General features: G+C 40.2%; 1 protein-coding gene across 8 annotated transcripts in view; it reads left to right on the top strand.

Moving 5' to 3' along the window:
- LOC106868939 (myotubularin-related protein 10-B) overlaps window positions 1-21,449 on the top strand; it is a 190,685-nt gene that overhangs the window by 58,854 nt on the left and 110,382 nt on the right. For 2 of the 8 annotated variants that reach the window (XM_089363634.1, XM_089363633.1), the window contains exons 2-3: window positions 9,813-10,056; window positions 12,669-12,728. In XM_089363634.1, the coding sequence (XP_089219760.1) occupies window positions 9,949-10,056; window positions 12,669-12,728 (168 nt within the window). In that variant the 5' untranslated portion in view covers window positions 9,813-9,948. Of the gene's footprint in view, window positions 1-790; window positions 895-2,670; window positions 3,857-9,725; window positions 10,057-12,668; window positions 12,729-21,449 lie in introns of those variants that run through there. The other 6 variants (XM_089363630.1, XM_089363637.1, XM_089363636.1 and 3 more) reach the window with 6 other exon arrangements.

Raw genomic sequence — 21,449 nt, 5'->3', positions numbered from 1 at the left:
TTATCCCTTCTTGCTGCGCCCCTCCCCCCGTCCGTTCCCCCGTCCGTTCTCTATTATCTATATATTTCTTTCCATGTAAACATCACTCGATCTCTGTTTTGTCTTAAATTCATGATTATTTATGTATTTCTTTTCTTTACCTTATTCAAGTTATCGCTTTTTCTTTACTTTATTCAAGTTATGCTCCTCTAAGCCCAAACCTGTCTAAAATTTTGTCTCTGCTCCCTTTAAAAATTACGATTTAATTCTCATTCAACTATGTTACCGATTTAAGCATTTAATCTCACGATTTATACACTGCTGTCTCTTTCAACTTTGTTCTAAAAACCCAAGGAATTTAACCAGCGTGATGTACTGTCGCTTGTACCTCTCTCTCTCTCTCTCTCTGCCTCACTCTCTCTGCACCACTATTTCCCTCTCTCCCCCTCTCTCTCTGCATCACTACTTCTCTCTCCCCCTCCCCCTCTTTGACTCGTACGTGACCCTAACTCTATATAACCAATTCAATTTCAAACTTCATCCTAATTCGTCTTCGAATCTCTCTGCTGACAGAACTACGACGAAGCTCTCTTAGCTCGCGGTATGCCCGCCCTCACACCGCATCCACCAGTACCGGAAGTTTAGATCGTCTACCATCCTTAGCTGTCCCCCGCGAACACTGCTAGTGACCTTATACCACCCCTCCCCTCTTATCGACCTTATAGCGCATAAAGATTGTGTAGTATATGCAGGTTGTAGGTATTGTTTTGTTTATGAATTCTGCCAAATGCAAGCTTTCTTTTCAGGTACACGACACTGCTTTCCCCCATCCCAGGGTCACATGGGCCCACTCCTCTGACACCCACTCCTCCCACACCGTCAGAATTGGCACTCTCAACGGCGGCACGCTAAAAGGTAGGTCTGGTGAGATTGTTGAGATGCTTGAACAGAAACGCGTAGATTTGTGCTGCATCCAAGAAGTTAGATGGAGAGGAGGTTCCGTGAGGTTCCTCACAGGCAAAGAACACAGGTACAAGATTTTCTGTGCAGGGAACACTGGTGGGGTCGGGGGCGTGGGAATACTCCTAGCAGAGAAATGGGTTGATAAGGTAATCGAGGTAGTCAGAGTATGTGACAGAGTACTTAAGATTAGGCTAATGCTTCATTATAGGTTAGCTACTGTCATCTCGGTCTATGCCCCTCAACCGGGACTGCCGGATGGGCAGAAAGACCAATTCTACGACACCCTCCTGCAAACTATCTCGTTGACGAATGACAGGGACCTTCTCTTTGTGGCTGGCGATTTCAATGGTCATGTTGGACGTCATGCAGGGGGCTTCCATGGCATTCATGGAGGCTATGACTGCTGGTGTTCTGTGATGCAAACGATCTTATGGTTTGCAATACCAACTTCAAGAAACCTGACTGTCACCTAGTCACCTACCGCTCCGGCAGACACTCTAGCCAAATCGACTACATCCTCACCAGAAATAGGGAAAGAGGGCAGCTTATAAATGCCAAAACCTTCCCTGGCGAAGAATGTACCCCTCAACACAGATTAGTAGTTAGCGACTTCAGGATCAAGGCAAAAAAGATGCCCAGAAGTACACTGACTTGGAGGAGAAGGGTTTGGAAACTTAAAGATTCAGCAAACGGACAGCGATTTAGAGACGTACTCCTTGAAGCATTTGACGAAATAGAAGGGAATATAGCATCATACAACATGGAAGACAACTGGAGGTTCCTACGGGACAACCTGCTGAGTGCCACCAACCAGATCTGTGGCTGGTGTAAAGTCCTCTCTCGACCCAAAGTAACTTGGTGGTGGAACACTGTGGTTGACAGGGCTATCAGACAAAAGAAACAGGCTTGGAAGGATGGTGGTAGCAGGGAATTGTATCAGACTGCAAGAAGGGAAGCTAGCTAGAGGGAAAGCAGATGAGAAGAAAATTGCCAATGTTCTGCGCTGTGAGGACCAAGGACTTGAGGTATTTCATGTTGCAAGACAGTGTGTGAGAGAGAATCGTGATGTCGTGGGAGAGAAATGTGTTCGCATGGATGATGGTACGCTTGCTCTAAATGAGGCTACAAAGAAAGAGGTTTGGAGACGCCACTATGAAAGATTGCTCAATGAAGAGAATGAATGGGAGAAAGAGAGTATGCCGAATGTCGACCCAACAGAGGGACCAGCTATCCGAGTTGACAGTTCCATGGTTGATAAAGCAATTATGAGTATGAAGACAGGGAAAGCCCCCGGCCCACCAGGAATCACTGCAGAGATGCTCAAAATATCTGGCAGTATCGGCTATAGCCTAGTCACCCATATTGTTAACCAGGTGATACACGAAGGAGTCATACCCAATGACTGGTGTAGCAGCACCATAGTCAACTGTTACAAAGGTAAAAGTGACGCCTTAGATACAAGTAATTACAGAGGTATCAAGTTGTTGGATCAGATAATGAAAGTCACGGAGGGAGTCATAGCCCAACTAATTAGGGAGCGAGTCAGCTTAGATGAGATGCAGTTTGGGTTCGTGTCAGGCAAAAGCACCACTGATGCTATATTTCTGGTAAGACAGCTGCAGGAGTAATACCTAGCCAAGGATAAACCTCTGTACCTGGCTTTCGTTGACAAGGAGAAAGCCTTTGACAGGGTCCCCCAATCCCTTATCTGGAGGTCAATGAGGAAACTAGGGATAGAAGAATGGTTAGTGAGAGCTGTGCGAGCCATGTACAAAGAAGCTGTCAGTAAGGTGAGGGTTGGCAATGAGTACAGTGAAGAATTCCGGGTAGAGGTAGGGGTCCACCAAGGTTCTGTCCTCAGCCCCCTCCTATTTATCATAGTCCTCCAGGCGATAACAGAGTAATTCAAGACAGGATGCCCCTGAGAGCTCCTCTATGCTGATGACCTCGCTTAATTGCTGAATCACTATCAGAACTAAAGGATAGGTTTCAGGTGTGGAAGCAGGGACTAGAATCGAACGACCGTAGGCTCAACTTAGCTAAAACCAAAGTTCTAATAAGTAGGAAGGTAGACAAAACACAGACACCTTCAGGTAGATGGCCCTGCTTGATCTGTAGAAAAGGTGTAGGTAGAAAATCTATAAGATGTACCCAGTGCAAGCTATGGACACATAAGAGGTGCAGCAATATCAGAGGCAGGTTAACTCGGAAGTTAGTTTTTGTATGTGGCAGATGTTCAGGTGCAATAAACACTGAAAATATGCAGAAAACAACTTCTGTCTCATTCCAGGGAGAAAAACTAGAGGGAGTTGATAGCTTCCACTATCTGGGTGACCAAGTTAGTAGTGGGGGTGGGTGCACTGAAAGTGTAGCTGCTAGAATAAGAATAGCCTGGCAAAGTTCAGAGAGCTCTTACCTCTGCTGGCGACAAAGGGTCTCTCACTCAGAGTAAAAGGCAGACTGTATGACGCATGTGTACGAACATCCATGCTACATGGCAGTAAAACATGGGCCTTGACTGCTGAGGACATGCGTAAGCTCGCAAGGAATGAAGCCAGTATGCTGCGATGGATGAGTAATGTCAGTGTGCATACCCGACAGAGTGTAAGTATCTTGAGAGAAAAGTTGTACCTAAGAAGCATCAGTTGTGGTGTGCAAGAGAGACGATTCCGCTGGTATGGACATGTGGCGAGGATGGATGAGGATAGCTGTGTGAAAAAGTGCCACACCCTAGCGGTTGAGGGAACCTGTGGAAGAGGCAGGCCCAGTAAGACCTAGGATGAGGTGGTGAAGCACGACCTCTGAACTTTAAGCCTCACTGAGGCAATGACTTGTGACCGAGACCTTTGGAAATATGCTGTGCGTGAGAAGACCCGGCAAGCCAAGTGAGACCAAAATCCAAGGCCTCTGCCAGGTATGTAGCCCGCCCACTTATGTGTAACATTCCTTCTTTGGACACTAAACTCCGCTTGCGAAGACCTGTTGAGGCAAGTGAAATCGAAATCGAAATTGAACTAAAATTGTAGACTGGCACCCTTGCTAACGTCTTCATTGAACACTAAACTTGGCTTGTGAAGACCTGTTGGGGCAAGCGAAAGCAAAATCATGATGGCACCAGTACTAGTAATTCACTAAGAGCACTGTCCGAGCGTGATCGCTGCCAGAGCACCAGCTGTCTGGCTTTCGTGCCGGTGGCACATAAATAGCACCATTTGAGCGTGACCGTTACCAACGTCGCCTTCCTGGCACTTGTGCCAGTGGCACATGAAAAGACATTCGAGCGGTGGCTCGTAAAATACACCATTTCGAGCGTGGCCGTTGCCAGTACCTCCTGACTGGCCTTCGTGCCAGTGGCACGTAAAAGCACCCACTATGTTCTCTGAGTGTTTGGCGTTAGGAAGGGCATCCAGCTGTAGAAACTCTGCCAAATCAGATTGGAGCCTGGTGTAGCCATCTGGTTCACCAGTCCTCAGTCAAATCGTCCAACCCATGCTAGCATGGAAAGCAGACGTTAAACGATGATGATGATGATGAAATATATTACAATAGAGAAATAAGTGAATCTTTAAAGTTTCCTAAAGAAACAGTAGAACACTGCTTGTGTTGTCTAGTACTAGAATGTCAATTTTTGCCTCTGCTAGAAAAAGAGTGATCGCAATTTTTCATAGTTGGTTCATATGTAATTTGTCACTTAAGGCCATGTAGCAGTGAAAACGTTTTTTGAACCAAATTTTAGATTAAGGAATTTTTTACTTGTGATATATAAACAGAAGTGTAGGAAATAAATAACAAAAATCATGGCTATGGAGAACCTGTTTCAATTGGACTTCAGATCTGATGAATGGAAGTAACTAAAATAATCCACAAAAAAATGTTGATCTGAAAATCATAAATTTATCAAAAAGAAAATTAAACAAAAATGAACCTTACCATTGAATGGATTCAGATTTACCCCAACACCAATTTCAGACATAACCTAACTAAAAATGGACATTCATAACTTCAACTAACACCTCCACCTGAGGCAATTCTTTGAAAACAGGACTGAAGGTGATAACTCCATTACAAGAGACAAATCTAGAGGAAGAGATGAACATTTAGATATGTATGAGGGGTGTTCATTAAAGATTTCCCCTGACTCACATCCCAAGGACTGGGGTAAATGAAACTTGGCATAATTATTAATCCTTCTCTACATAGCCGCCACCAATGGTAACACACTTCTCCCATCATTTTATGCAGTTGTGTGGACCTCGTCTGTAGAAGTCAGTAGGTTGCATCTGGAGCCAAGACTTTGCCTCGGAAATAAGTTCATCATCATCTGAAAAGTGCTTTCCCTTCAAAAAAGATTTCATGGTTGGGAAGAGGTGGAAGTCTGATGGTGCAAGGTTGGGAGAGTAAGCGGGATGAGGAATGATTTCATAGCTGCAGGAGTATGCTTTCATTTGGGCACATTGTGAAGTGGGGTATGCTGACCAAGACAACTGGGGCATTGTCTTGGTCAGTATGCCACACCTCTCAGCTTTGATAGCATCCCGCAATTTCTGCTGCAGAGAAGCATAATATGCCCTGTTAATTGTGGTGCCCTTTGCCAGAAAATCCATCATCACTACTCTGTACTGGTCCCAAAAGACTGTGAACATCAACTTGCCTACTGAGGGTTGGACATGAGCCTTCTTTGGAGGTGGTGTTATCATGCTTCCATTGCTTTGACTGGACTTTAGTCTTAGGATCATAGTGATGGACCCATGTTTCATCCTGTGTGATAAGACTGCCGAAAAAGTCCTTGCTTTGTTGGCACATTGCCAAAAGTGCCTGGGAGCAATTGACTCATTCCTGCTTCTGAAAAGGTGTGAGCATCCAGGGAATCCACATGTGTAAATGGATGTGAATGATTTTTTTCCACAGACCCTACACTTGTCTTCCCTTCTTGAGCTAGTTGCCAAATAATGATGCGGTGATCCTCCAAAATGGTGGCATCCACTTTATGGATGGTGTCATCATCAATGGTGGAATGTGGTCGTCCATGAATAGGAGCAGTTTCCACCAATATCTGACCACATTTGAACTGATATCAGTGCTTGACTACGTCGTATGATGCTGCATTGTTACCATAAACTTCTTTTATCTCATCGAAAGTTTCTTTTGGCGTATGATCTTTCAAGTATAAGAATCTGATCATTGATCTGCAGTCAGCTGCCTCCATTAAATTACCTTAGTCCATTTCAGCAGTTGTAAAAAAAGACAAGTGAATACTAGTGGAAAGCTGTAATTTACAATGTGACATGTAGAGACATATATGATTATAGCTGTACAAGTACCATTTCTTGCAATAATCAGAAGTGGGTCAGGGGAAATCTTTAATGATCCCCCCCCCCCCACCGTATATTGGCACAATATCAAAACTCCCTTATTAACACCTATAAAGGCAAACCTTCAAAAAGAAAAGAAAGCTCTGCAGACATTGGAAAATAACAATTCACTTATTTTAAAGAAGCTGACAAAGATAAATTGCTATTATGTTCTGATATTTTGTTTTCTATAAAGACAAAATATTAGAATATTTAACAGATGGAAATTACTACAAAGAAGAATCAGGAACTCTAGATAGAACACTTATAAATAAAACTAAATCACTAATTGATTAATACTCAGCATATGGGTAAAGAAATTGAATACCTATGCAATTACAAAATTAAGGAAAACTGTTTCTGTGGATTACCAAACGAAAGCATAAAAATTCAGAGAGCAAAATAATAATCATTATATTGAAACACAGACCAACTGATCTCAAAATGAAGCCAATAGTGATGGGACCACTATCTCCAACACAGTATCTGAGTCACTTTATAGGTTTACTCTACTTGCTATACTCCAAAATCCCAAGTTACTTTTGAAATTACACAGATTTCCTGACATGCATCCAATCAATGCACAGTGGGCTGAGAAGATGATTTTGTTGACATTTGATCATAAATGACAGAAAATTGCTCCTTGATAATAGTTGAAGGCTCAATGCAAACATATTGATAACACAATTCTGGAAATTTATGAAACTTGAAATTTTTTTTGCAAATCTGGGTGCCTGGGACCCAAATTTCTATATTTGTACATTTCAGGTCCAAAACACAAAAAGTGACATAATTTGACTATTGGAAGGCGGTTGAGGGGTCATTAGAAGCATGTTGCTCAGACATTTTTATGTAAATTTGTTGGTTCATTGGGAGCGTTGGCCTGGACCCAAATCTCCATAAATCTGAGTGTCTAAATCTCCTTTAGAGTTTTAGGCCCAAAACACTCAGATCGGTATAATTTGGATTAAAATGAACAGCAAATATGATTTACCATAAGGATAACTTGCTTTAACATATTATAGCATCATCTCCTTAAACAAGTACTCATCAGATGTTACAGCAGTACTGAGTACATTTTTGTTCTTAAAGTAATGAACTGAGTGTCCATATACATCACATTATCTGCAAAAATGTTGCACCTTCATTTTCTCGTAAAGGACCAATGGATCAAAAACAGTTTACATACTCCTCGGAGTATCAATGAGGTTTGTCACCTGGAAAGTTTTATGTGCTAAATTGGTTCTTATTCACTTTAAACCTTCTTGCAACCTTCCATTCCACTTCCATCTAAATTCCCCTGAATCTTTCACCATCATTTAACTCAACCAGTTCCCAGGGCGACCTAGAACTTTATGTAACATTGGGGTGATACATATCCAGGGTCCAGCTACAAAAAGAAATATATAAAGATCTGCACAAAAGTTCTTGTACATCAACTTCCTTCTTGGAGGAGAGTACTCACAAGAACATGGATAGAGATTGACTGTAATATGAGAACAATAATAATTGAGAGCAATTACTCATACAGTGTCAACTTTTCTGATGTAATAATCTGTGGTCCAAGTGAAATTTATGCCCCAAATGTTCCATCCCCCTCAGAATATCAGGTATTAAATTTGAAACTTCCCATCAAATTTTTCTGGGGTTGAATTCATCTGAAAACTTATTCAACATACTTCAAAAAATATATATGGTTTGTAGTTGATGCATAAAGTGCAGAAGGAGATTGTTGGGGTTTACACACCAAGAAATCATTGAAAGAACAGATACTGGGTAGAAAATCATAGATATCGTAAATAAATATTTCACAACAAAGTTCAATGTCAGATGTTCCTTAGTAGTTATGGTTATGTTCAGTACATCTGCTCCCCTGGTGATGTCTGGTAGTTAACAACCAGTCATTCAAACAAAATATACAGAATAGGCATACAATGTTGCATGCCAATATATGCATTCTAAATACTATGAAGGAAAATTTGAAATATTTTGCTATGCAAGAATGCATATAGATATAAGTGAATCATGATTAGACCAAGTTGGATTTGTAAAAGAAGTTACTCTAACATGGTTATGTATGCATCTACCCTTGATTTAAGAGTGTCATCAAGCTGTACATACAAGTTTGTATGTACAATGAGTCTGAATATCAAAAAGTTGAAAATCAATTCAGCTGTTTAATACACTTTCTAATGAAATTAACTGAGAGAAAATCTGGTATATGTATTCTAAAGAAATACATTTGCGTATGTTGCAAGACACCTATGAACCAAGTGAAAAATGGAGTGTGACACTATGGTTGTGTGTGGTTGCTAGGCAAATGTAGTGAGCAGGATGAGGAATTTGGTTGAAATAATGTGGTAAGTTAAATATCTAATTGAAAGTGAAATAATGCTTTAGGTAGAAGTTTGATGATAAAACAGATTTGGAAATAATTGCTGATATATGAAGGCACATGTAGTATGAGGCAAATGTATAGTGTTGTATGCTTGTATGCATACTGCCATGTGCATTGGTGGAGTTGCTAGGATCATAACAAAGTATACAGAGAAGAAGAAGCATGTGAGTTGAACAAGCGGAAAAAAATGCAACAATGTAGTAAAGAAATCTAGAAGTCTTGAAATATCTAGTTCCTGCATAAAGTCATTCAGTCAGAAATGTTCATGTTCATTTTAATTCATGGGTCACCAATATGGTTGAAAAATTCTGAAGATATCATGAGTGATAAGTCTGTTGTGGAATTTAGTGTAAATACCAATGCAATTGATTGGTCACAATCCAGAAAAAGAGAAAAGTAGAGTCTGAGAATGCCTCTGAGGCCAATGAAGGATTTGGCTGTAATGATATTGTTTGGTTTGATAATAAAAATGCTACATTTATCAGGCTCAAGTTACTCACCTCTATGAATTTTAGGTGATAGAAATTACTAAGCGAGTGTGGTACATCATTAAAAGCAATCTGATTGGCTTGAAATAATCTTTTCTACTCTAAGCACAAGGCCCAAAATTTTTTGTGGGAGAGGGAGCCAGTCGATTAGATCAGCCCCAGTATGCAACTGGTACTTAATTTATTGACCCCGAAAGGATGAAAGGCAAAGTCAACCTTGGTGGAATTTGAACTCAGAACATAAAGACAGACAGAATACCGCGAAGCATTTTGCCTGGTGTGCTAATGTTTCTTATTTCTTTACTGCCCACAAGGGGCTACACACAGAGGGGACAAACAAGGGCAGACAAACAGATTAAGTCGATTATATTGACACCAGTGCATAACTGGTACTTATTTAATCGACCCCGAAAGGATGAAAGGCAAAGTTGACCTCGTCAGAATTTTAACTCAGAATGTAGCAGCAGACGAAATGCCGCTAAGCATTTTGCACAGCATGCTAACGTTTCTGCCAGCTCACCGCCTTTGGCTTGAAATACTGAAGAGAAAAACCAATCATGTAGCATCTCTAGAGTTTACTGCTGCATCTACTACACATGATTAATTTTCAAAGCTATATAATTTTTGAAGTAGAAAACTTGTTTTACATTAAGTAAAAAATTACTGCCATTTTCACAAAATTTATAGCCAAAGCTTTATATCAGGAAATATTTCTTTTTCCACTTAGAAAATTATTTAATATTGACTCAGTCAAATTGGCATCATTTATATGAATTTTCTTGTTTTCATTCCAGTCTTCTCTCAGGCTAAAAAGAAGAAATTATTGGCTGTCAACTCTATTCAGCAACCATGTAAGCGACTAATGATTTACAGTCGGGTAAGTTTTCTTTGAATATTACCAACACATATTTTATTTATATTTCAATGCTTTTATTTATTTTGTATGAAAATATTTTTTCCTTTTGCTTTTATTACTAAAAAATAATCATTTAACAATAATGGTTTCAAATTTTGGCACAAAGCCAGCAATTTCAGGGATAGGAGTAAGTTGATTACAACTACTAATTTAATCAACCCCAAAAGGATGAAGGCAAAGTTCATCTCATTGGAGTTTGTTCTCAGAATGTAAAGACAGATAAAATACTGCTTAGTATTTTGCCTGGTGTGTTCACAATTCTGCTAGCTTGCAGCCTTATAACCATTTTATAATTTTATACTGTAATAAGAGCTGCGTCTGTCCGTCTATCCGAAGCCAACAGTAATTAGATAGAGGAAAAGTAGAGAGAGAGAGAGAGAGAGGAATGTAGAGAAGTAGAGTTGAGAAGGGGAGGGAGAAAAAGAGAGACAGAAGAATTTACCAGATTAGGAACAAGTAGACATCATAATGAAAATGTAAAAAGACTTACGTGTAATGTTGGCTACACGGAAATAGTGTAAATATTGATATGCTGCCTATGTAATAAGTACAGATTTGCTTAATAATTTCTTTGTTATTTTATTACTGATTTTGTAAAGTATTTGTATAAATAAGAAATCAAAATCGAGTTAAATTTGACACTAAACTCCACTTGCTAAGACCTGTTGAGGCAAGTGAAATCGAACTAAATTCGACGACTGGCACCCATGCCAACGTCGTCTCCCTCATTGGACATGAAACTCAGCTTGCGAAGACTTATTGGGGCAAGCGAAAGCAAAATTGTGATGGCACCTGTGCCCAGCGTCGCCTTTCTGGCACTTGTGCCCGTGGCATGTGTAAGGATTTCCGAGCGAGATCGTTGCCAGCGCCCCTGGACTGGCTCTTGTGTGGGTGGCACATAAAATACACCATTTTGAGCGTGACCGTTGCCAGTACTGCCTAACTGGCCTTCATGCGGGTGGCACGTAAAAGCACCCACTACACTCTCTGAGTGGTTGGCGTTAGGAAGGGCATCCAGCTGTAGAAACTCTCCCAAATTAGATTGGAGCCTGGTGTAGCCATCTGGTTTCACCAGTCCTCAGTCAAATCGTCCAGCCCATGCTAGCATGGAAAGCGGACGTTAAACGACGACGATGATGATGATGATGATTATCAAATTATATCTTTTGTGTATTTCTCAAGCAATAGTTGAATTAAATTGAAATGTTATTCTAAACATAGCATTGTTTTTTTCCTTATTAACTGGTCATGTTCTAGTAATGTATAACACAAATAGTACTTTATTTTCTTTAGTATTTGCTTTCTTTATTTGAGCAAAGCAGAATTGCAGTATCTTAAGGGAACCATATTCATTACAAAGCTGGATGTACTTCTATTCCCATTTCACTATGTTAGGCAATAGTCTGAAGGATATGTTACCTAACAGGCAATCCTTCTCTGCTCACACTGAACTAGTCACCATACCTAAGAACAAATATTTTTACCATTCAATACTTTTGAATAAGTTTATAAGTACTGTAAAATCTGACTGTAAAAACAATCTGTAATAGTTATGACAATTCTCAGCTCATCCAACTGTGTAGCTTTCAGAAACATCTTTCTTTTCTTGCTTATTGAACAATACTCATTTTCTTTCTTTTTCTTCTTTTAATACTAAATTATAAAACACTAATTTGCATTAGTTGACAAATTCCTCTGACAAGACAGATTCTGATTGATTCAAATTCAGCCTAAGAACTATAAAAATCTGGTAGTTCCATACATCTCTATTAATATCATGTTACAATTAAGATGTTTCATTTACTACTGAAGTAATTCTCAGTCTTACATTTGGGTTAACACTACTGTTGTGCCATATGTACATGTTATAGTGACTGTTGTATTTCCTGTGTAATGTAAATCTGTTATCAAATTTTCAGTTAAGAATGAGCCCAACCTCCAGTATCAGAATAATTTCCTACTAAGACTTTAGCTTATGTATTTGCCTTATTATCAGTCTATCAAAGCACCTTGCTTCCTGTACACATCTGTCAATTTTCCTGATTTTTTTTTCTTTCTATGAACCTTCTATTAATTGTTTTCATGCATACATTATCTTTCCTCTGCTCAAATAATTGATAAGTTATTGGTATTGATGGAATTGGTTGACTGCAAATGGTTATACAAGTTAATGTAACAAATTGTATTACTCCTGTTTATGCAGGACTTATTAGTATACTTTCAAAACTCAATTGAGAAAAGGTGAGATGTAGAGATATACACACAAAATGATATTAAAATGGTAAGAAGTCATAGGCTTTGTCACAACAAAGCTCACATTAACCACTCTATCTGAACTCTCAGTAGGAAATCAAAGATTATAAATTCCAGAATTTATCCAAAAATGTAAAAAAAAAAAAAATATTGCTGATGAATGGTTATGATATCAGTCATACAAACAACTAGCATGAGACTTTGAAGCATTATGGCTGATGGCTTGGTTATTTACAAAATGCTATATTGTGAATGTTTTATTTTTTCCACTGCTTATTTTATTTGTATTTTCCACATATTTTCAAAAATATTTATTATAGGATTTCAAAATTCACTCTTATGGTTTTAAGATGGTTGGAAACAATGAAAAAATTATTCAGGTAAGCCTTTGAAAAAGTTCAGTAAATATAACTGAACTTTTCTTATCTTCAGAAGATTAAATAAATATCACAAAAGTAATTTGAAAATGTCTCATTATTAATACTTAGATAAAATGCCTTCTAGTATATAGCTATGACCCTTTTTATGTTATAAGTTCAAATCCTTTGCCTTTCATTCTTCCAAAGTACTAGTCAAATACAATACAGAGATTGATACAATTGAATGTCCCATCCTTCAAGTTTGAGGTCTTGTGCCTATGCAAAGAATAATAATAATTTCAAATTTTGGCGCAAAGCTAGCAGTTTCAGGGGAAGGGATAAGTCAATTATCTCAACCCCAGTGCTCAACTGCCACTTATTTTATTCTTTTCTACTCTAGGCACAAGGCCCCCAATTTTTTTTTGGGGGGGGGGGGTAGTTGAATAGATTGATCCCCAGTACACAACTGGTACTTAATTTATTGACCCCCAAAGAGATGAAAGGCAAAGTAGACCTCAACGGAATTTAAACTCAGAATGTAAAGACAGATGAAATACTACTAAGCATTTCACCTGGTGTGCTAATGTTTCTGCCTGCTTGCCATCTTTGGTACTTATTTTATTGACCCTAAAAGGGTGAAAAAGGCAAAGTCAACCTCAGTGGAATTTGAACTCAGAATGTAGAGATAGAAAAAATGCTGCTACACATTCTTCCTGGTGCAGTAACGATTTTGCCAGCTTGCTACCTTCTTAATCTTATAATAATTTTGTTTGTTTCTCCATTACTTAGCCTGCCTATAATGCTTTCACATGATTAGTTGACGGGAAAGGCAAAGAATGAGAGAAAAAAAGGGAGAGAGATAAAGAGGGTAAGGTGAGGAGTGAGAAAGAAAGAGGGAGAAAGAAAAAGAGGGAAAGGGAAGCATCCATGACATGAGGTGAGAGAACGTAATATTTATTATGTAGTTAAAAAGTTAGTTGAAAGTAGTGATATAGAGGAGAGTTAGAAATATAATTTTAGCAGAGGGGTGATCTTCTGATGGTGAGGTTAAAGAAAGGCAGAGAGTTGGTGGTGGTGAGAGGATAGAGAAAAGTGTAATGTTTTTTATGTCTACAATGTGACGCTGGTAGTGATTTAGAAGTATATAATATCGTGGTATGCATAGCTACTTCTGCATTGCTGAAGACTAATTGTTGTCAGGCTGCTCTTGAGCGCTACTGGTAACATGTAACCCAGTACAACCTGCCGCATGGTTGGGTCGTTGGCAACTAAACTGGCAACCCCATCAAGCTTGCTTGGTGAGGAGGTTGATTGTTGAACACCCTGCAGGATGAAAAAATAAGACTCGTCAAAGGGCAGAAGAACGATTGTGTAGACAATGGCCAATTCAACAAGTGCCTTGTTGCAGTGAAGTGCCTGTGTGCTCCATTGACCCAGAGAGCTATGCTGGAGGGAGAGAAATCTTCCGGCAGGTTTTACCAGGCCAGACAGGTTGAAGGGTAGGAGACAGACAAAACCTTAACGACAATAAATTGAAACGTCGGCAGCAGGGAGTGAGTTTAGTTATCGGCAGGACCTAGCAGATCAGATGCCTGGCTTTGAACTAGCAGCATGTTATGCAGAGGATCTTGAATACAAGACAATAGATGAGTCCCTAATATTCCTAGTTAGATGGAAACTGCGGGACCACATGGAGCAGCGCCCTGTGACTGCTATAGTATGTGCAACCGAAACCCCTGAAAAGGGGTATCCTATGGGACAATCTAGATGAGATAATTGTTGCCTTAATAATAATAATAATATTGATTTCAAATTTTGGCACAAAGCCAGCAATTTTGGGGAGGGAGTAAGTCAATTACATTGACCCCAGTCCTCAAGTGGTACTTATTTTGTTGACTCCAAAAGGATGAAAGGCAAAGTTTACCTCAGTGGAATTTTAAATCAGAATGTAAAGATGGGCAATATGCTGCTAAGTATTTTGCCTGGTGTGCTAACAATTCTACCAGCTTGCCACCTTCTTAATAATAATAATAATAATAATAATAATAATGAGAGCTTCTAATTTATCTGCTCTCCACCTCCAAAAGTTGCATGTCTACAAAAGCTTTACAGGACTAAACAGCTGCTACAATCTGTGTTGACACAATGAAAGGTAAGTCTGGTGAGATTGTTGAAATACTTGAGCAGAGGCATGTTGATGTGTGCTGTCTACAAGAGGTACAGTGGAGGAGAACCTCAGCTAGACTACTTGCAGGTAAGAGAAATAGATACAAGTTCTTTTGAGTAGGCATCAATGATGGGTTAGGTGGCATAGGTATTCTTTTGGCAGAGAAATGGGTGAATAAGGTAATTGAGGTAGTCAGGGTGTGTAACAGGACTTAATGTAGCAGTGTCATTTATCTCTGCATATGCTACACATCAGATTTGCAGATACTTCTATGAATCCCTTCACCAAACTACCTCAGTGATGGAAGACAAGGACATTTTCATCATGGTTGGGGACTTCAGTGGCCATGTTGGAAAATACTCTGATGATTTTCATGGTGTGCATGGAGGTGATGGCTTTGTCTTCAGAAATGAGGAAGCTGCTGGAGTTCTGTGACACAAATGACTTAATGGTTTGCAACACCAACTTCAAGAAACCTGCCAGCCTTATCAAGTTTGTGGGTACACTAGCTAGATTGAATAAATCCTCACCAGAAACGGATAGGAATATGTTCATGAATGTTCCCAGTTGAAGAATGTACAACTCAACATAAGTTAGTAGTTAGGGACTTTAGACTTAAGGCTAGAAGGATCCTGAGACACAGACCAATACAGAAAAAGAAGCTATGGAAGCTCAAGGATCCTTCAAATGGACAGAGATTTAGAGATGCCCTAAATGAAGATTTTGATGAGTAGAAGTCAGAGATGGAGACATACAACATAGAGAGGAGTTCTTTCAGGAACAATCTACTGAGGGCAACAGATTAAATCTGTGATTTGAGTGAAACTTCTGCCAGACCAAAGGTGACATAGTGGTGGAACAGTCAGGTCAACAGGTCTATAAAAGAAGAGTGGAAGAGTGGGGGTAGCAAAGAACCATATCAGATAACTAAAAGAGATGCTAAGCATCAGGCGTATCTAGCTAGGGCCAAAGCAGAAAGGAAGAGGTTTGCCAATGTCTTACCACATGAAGATCAAAGTTTTGAGTTGTTCTTGTTTGCTAGACAATGTGTTAGCGAAAACCAAGATATTGTAGGAGAGAAGTGCGTACGAACAGATAATGGTATACTTGCTCTTAGTAATCCTGAAATGAAAGAGACGTAGATGAGCTACTACGAAAGACTATTAGATGTGGAGAATGAATGGGAGAAAGGCAGTCTTCGTCATTTGAACCCAACATAGGAACCAGAGCAGAACGAAACTGGTATACTCCATTGGATGTGCAATGTCAGTGCACATGTGCGACAAGAAGTCAGGCAGTGTGCAAAAGAGGAAACTGCACTGGTTTGGTCATATGTGGATGGATGAGGATAGTTGCATAAAGAAGTGCTAATCTCTTAAAGTGGACGGAATTTGTAGAAGTGGGAAGCTGAGGGAGACATGGGACAAAGTTTGAAGATCAATGTCAAAATGCTGAGCCTTGCAAAGGAGATGAGAGAAGACTAAGATATGTGGTTTATTGCTGTACTCAGGAAGACCTGCCCACTAAGACAGAATTGATATCCTAAAACAAAGGTGCCTTGTAAAAAACATTTGTATGGCTGCTGGTACCATGTAAAACGCATTGGTGCTGGTGCCACATAAAAAGCACTCAGTACACTTGGTAAAGTCGTTGGCATTAGGAAGGGCATCCAGCTGTTGAAACCAAGCCAAAACAGACTATGGAACCTGGTGTGGTCCTTGACCTTGCCAGTTCCTGTCAAGCTGTTCAACCCATCTCAAAACAGAAAACATACATTAAATGTTGATATTGATGATGATGAACTGGGCACTTTGGCCAATTTCCTCCCGAAGACATTCTCACCACTCTTCCATATCTCTTTACCAGTGACACCTCCATCACCTGCCTAAGTATTATATTCTGCTGTTGTAATTAAATGTGAACTGAATGAAATACTTCACCATCTTTCCCTGTCACTACTTATCCTTCCTACTCTAGAACCATTTCACTTGACATCTATCCTTCATTCTTAATATTATCCCTCTCCACCTACATTTTGCATTGATCAATCTTCAGTGTCACAAGATTTGCTCTCCTCCTCCAATGCCATACATCTCTCACTTTCCTCATGCACTTTGCTTGCCTCTCCTCTCATACTCTTGCAACCTACACTTTCTACTTTATTATTATTACTATCTTGCTACTTTTCAATCCTTTCAGTACTGCCAATCATCTCCTACTTTTCCCTACCTCACCTACTTCATATATCACTGGTCACCTCCACTCCTTATTCACCATTCACAACATCTACCTCTCAATCCTACCCAATTTCTACCGTCATCACTTTTACCTACTGTTATATGGACTGTTGGATATGTTATTCGTCTGACGTTCCGTGTGTCACTGTGGTTCGTCGGAGTTCATTGTTTCATTGTTGTTGTTCTGATTGACTGGAGTAGTAAAATGTCATTGATATATATGGCGGACATGACTCTTGTTTTATTAACATCGAACTTTCGGTGAGTGTGTTCTTTGTATGTAATTGAATAATAAATGTAATAATTAAATTGTACAACTCGTCTTTTCTCTGCGAGTCTCCCGAGAGGAATACAACAGAGTTTATTGGCGTCGCCGGTAGGATACATGCTTACTTTACCGTAAAATTATTCATCGTAATAACAATGGCTGAAAAACAGACAGTAGAACTTATTAAATTGTTTAGGGAACAAATGGACAAGCAAATGCAACAACATAAGAGAGATATGGACACTCTGTTAAAACTGTTTGGTGCTCAACAAGTTGAAGGCGATCCTAGTGGCTATTTTTCAGCTGCTTCGACAACGGTGTCGATTCCACCATTTGCTGCATTTGATTCAGCGACAGAACTATGGCCTGATTACTGGTCAAGATCCCATACGTTTGTGGCTGCTAATGCTGTACCTGAACAATGCATGGCACAGGTGTTCCTGACCAATCAGACCGCTACTGTTTACAAGCAACTTGCTAATCTGGCTACCCAACAAAATCTGCCTAAAGATATCAACAACTTGACAATGGACGAAATCGTTGATTTCATGAAAGAACAGTTTGACCCAAAACTTTTCATTGTGAGAGAGCGTTTCAAGTTTTGGAGTGATATGCAGCGGAAGCCAGGCGAAACTCTCCAGGAGCTGGCAGCACGTATACGTCAGGATGCAGCTACCTGTGATTTTCCGTCGATCACCAACCCACAGGATGAAGCTTTGAGACAGAGATTCATATGTTCGGTTAACAATGAAGCGGTTCTGAAGGCGCTTTTTAAGATAAAAGACACAGAACTAGATTTTGCCCGTGCTGTCCAAGTTGCCATCGAGACTGAAGATGCAGCAAAGGTTGCAAAAGAAACTGTTTACGGTTCGCAAACCAAGCAGATCTACAAGGTCCAACAGAACAAGAATAAGAGTCCTCAAAAGAACCATCAGCAGTCTTATTCCACAAGCCAGGAAAAATGCTACCGATGTGGAAAGGCCCACAAAGCAACAGACTGTCCTTTCAGAGAAACCAAATGTCATTTTTGTGACAAAAAGGGACATTTGCAAGCGGTGTGTAGGAAAAAACATCATCAGCAACGCAATGGCTACTCACAAACTCCCGTGAAAAGAATCACAAAAGCTGAGCTAGTCAAGGCGATCCTAGGTGAAGTTTCCCGAGACACTCACAGTTTGATTGTGCCAATAACAATCCAGTTCAATGAATACAGAACGCCAGTGGTACCAATTCGTAAAGCACACGCTTCAAGCAACCTGAAGCCCAAACTACGGATTTGTGGTGACTAGTCTGTGGGAATTAATGACCAACTTGCTGATCACCGTCATCCAATGCCACTCCCTGCTGAACTGATGCAGAAACTCTGAGGTGGATTTGGATATACAAAGATAGACCTTGCAGATCAGTCTGGCTCCAGAGAGTCAACGCAGACTCGCACTTAGCACTCACCGTGGAGTACTCCTGCAACAACGACTCCCTTTCGGAATCAAGTCAGCACCTGGTTACTTTCAGCAGATCATGGAAAACCTGACCCATGACCTACCTGGAGTGGCCGTCTTCCAGGATGACATACTCGTCAGTGGGAAAGATGCAAACAGTCACCTAAACAACCTAAAGTGTCTGCTCACACGTCTAAGCGACAATAGACTCAGATGTCGCCGTGAAAAGTGCCAGTTTGCACTACCCAGTGTAGAATACCTTGGACACATTTTGTCGGCTAAAGGGATCACGAAGGGATCCAAAGTCGAAGCAGTCTTAAAGATGCCGCCTCCAACGAACAAATCAAGCTTGAAATCTTTCCTAGGTTCAGTTCAGTTTTATGGAAAGTTTATCCCAAACCTAGCCAGTATAGCAGAGCCACTCTATTGCCTTACAAAAAAGTCAACTATTTGGAAGTGGGGAGATGAGGAACAGTCAGTTTTTGATCACTTGAAAAATGTACTTTCATCGAGTCAAGTTCTGATACACTTCGATCCAAACAAAACTTTGGGACTGGCTTGTGATGCATCAAACATTGGTATTGGAGCAGTCCTGTTTCTCCGCTATCCTGATGGAAGCGAACGCCCAATATCCAATATGTCCAAGACTCTTACTTCTGCACAGCGTAACTATAGCCAAATTCAAAAGGAAGCCCTAGCTATCATATTTGGCTTGCAGAAGTTTTACCAGTATTTGTACGGTCGTAAATTCGTACTCGTGACTGACCACAAGCCACTGACATCACTATTCAGTCCGAGGAAAGGGACGCCACTTCTCCCTGCTAACAGACTAGCACGATGGGCCCTGTGGCTGAACCAGTTTGACTACACCATTGAATATCGAAAATCAGCAGATCATGCCAATGCTGATGCCCTCAGTCGCTTGCCATTCGGTGATGACAACGACTTTGACAGAAAGGAAAATGGTGAAGACTTAGACATGGTGTGTGCCATCAAAGCTCTTAGTATTCAAGTCCAACCTGTGGATGCTAATCTCCTCCGTCAAGAGTCAGGGAAAGATCCAGTGATATCAACAGTGATGCGCTACGTCCGTGAAGGCTGGCCACCAAAGAACATGGAGATCAATGACAAAGTCAACAAGTTCCGTAAGTTATCAAACTCACTTAGTATCTGCCATGGATGCCTTATACATGGATCTAGAGTTGTGATTCCACATAGCTTGCAGCCAAAGATCCTCAATCTTCTGCATCTTGGACACTTTGGCATGGAACGCATGAAACAACTAGCAAGAACTGCTGTTTATTGGCCTGGTATCGATGCTACTATAGAGATAGCCAGTCGACGATGTGATTCGTGCAATGAACATCAAAGGCAGCCTCCAGTTCACCCATGGATGTTACCAGAAAAGCTGTGGAGCCGCTTACACCTGGACCACGCAATAAATTTTATGGGTAGAGATTGGCTGGTGATCACAGATGCTTATTCCAAGTACCCATGCATTCATCCTACTTCTTCCACGTCCTCCAAAGCCACTTTAAATCTGCTTGAGGAAGACTTTGCACACTTCGGATTTCCTCACACACTGGTCACCGATAACGCACCAACTTTTACGTTTGAGGAGTTCCAGAGCTGGTGCAAATAACGTGGGATCACACACCTGACAGGGGCACCTTACCACCCAGCTACCAACGGAGCAGCGGAACGTTTGGTAAAAACCTTCAAACAAGCTCTGAGGAAGTCTTCTCTTCTGCCGACACGAGCACTTCAAGAATTCTTGATGCAGTACCGGAGAACACCGACATCCTGTGGATTCTCTCCAAGTGAACTTTTGAATCACCGGCAGATACGAACAAGGATTGATTCTCTGCTGCCATCGCCAACACACATTGCTCAAGGCAAACAGTCTAAGGAAGCAGATAAGTCTCAGGTGACTCCAAGCTCGGCTGATGTCGCTAAAGTTATCAGGCAGTACAAGGCCGGAGATCCTGTGTATGCACTATACTATGGACCTCGCCGAGACAAAGATCCCCAATGGGTACCAGCAATCATTAAGAAGTCATTGGGTACTCGCTGCTTTAACGTCAAGGTCATACCTCATGGCCCGATGTACTTATTTTTTTGATAATGTATTTGATACTCACTGATAGGTTTGTTTGTAATAGCAAAATGGAATGCTGTTTAGTTTCTTAAATTTTACAATTTCCACTTTAGTTTCAGTGTAACATTTAAGGGTGTTAAGAAGTTAACAATTGTATAATTTGCTTCAACAGATCTTTTGAATGTTGTAATTATTTATTTCCTAAGGTTGTCAACTGTATACCTGCTCATGTTATTCAAATTAATAATGGAGTCTCTATAATTTATCAGGGCTTTATAGCTAAAAAGATTGCAGATGTAACTAGAAAATATTATTCCGGGCTTGTTGATATTAATTTTGGAATGCAAATTTATTTACATCACTTATTAGATTTTGTGTCAGGATTCTATGAAATGAGTATTTTCTAATTTACTGTTGTAATTTTCTCATTGGCACAAATAGGAATAATTTGATAGGAATTTACTGTATTGATTTTGTGTATCTTTCTTATTATGCTAAAAAAATTTGTTATTGTTCATTAATATAAAGGATAA

The sequence above is a fragment of the Octopus bimaculoides genome, chromosome 15 (genome assembly GCF_046866305.1).
Source record: "Octopus bimaculoides isolate indiv1 chromosome 15, ASM4686630v1, whole genome shotgun sequence".
NCBI classification, from domain to species: Eukaryota; Metazoa; Mollusca; class Cephalopoda; order Octopoda; family Octopodidae; genus Octopus; species Octopus bimaculoides.
Note: the sequence above shows the minus strand (reverse complement) of the source record. Positions and strands in the feature narration are given on the sequence as shown.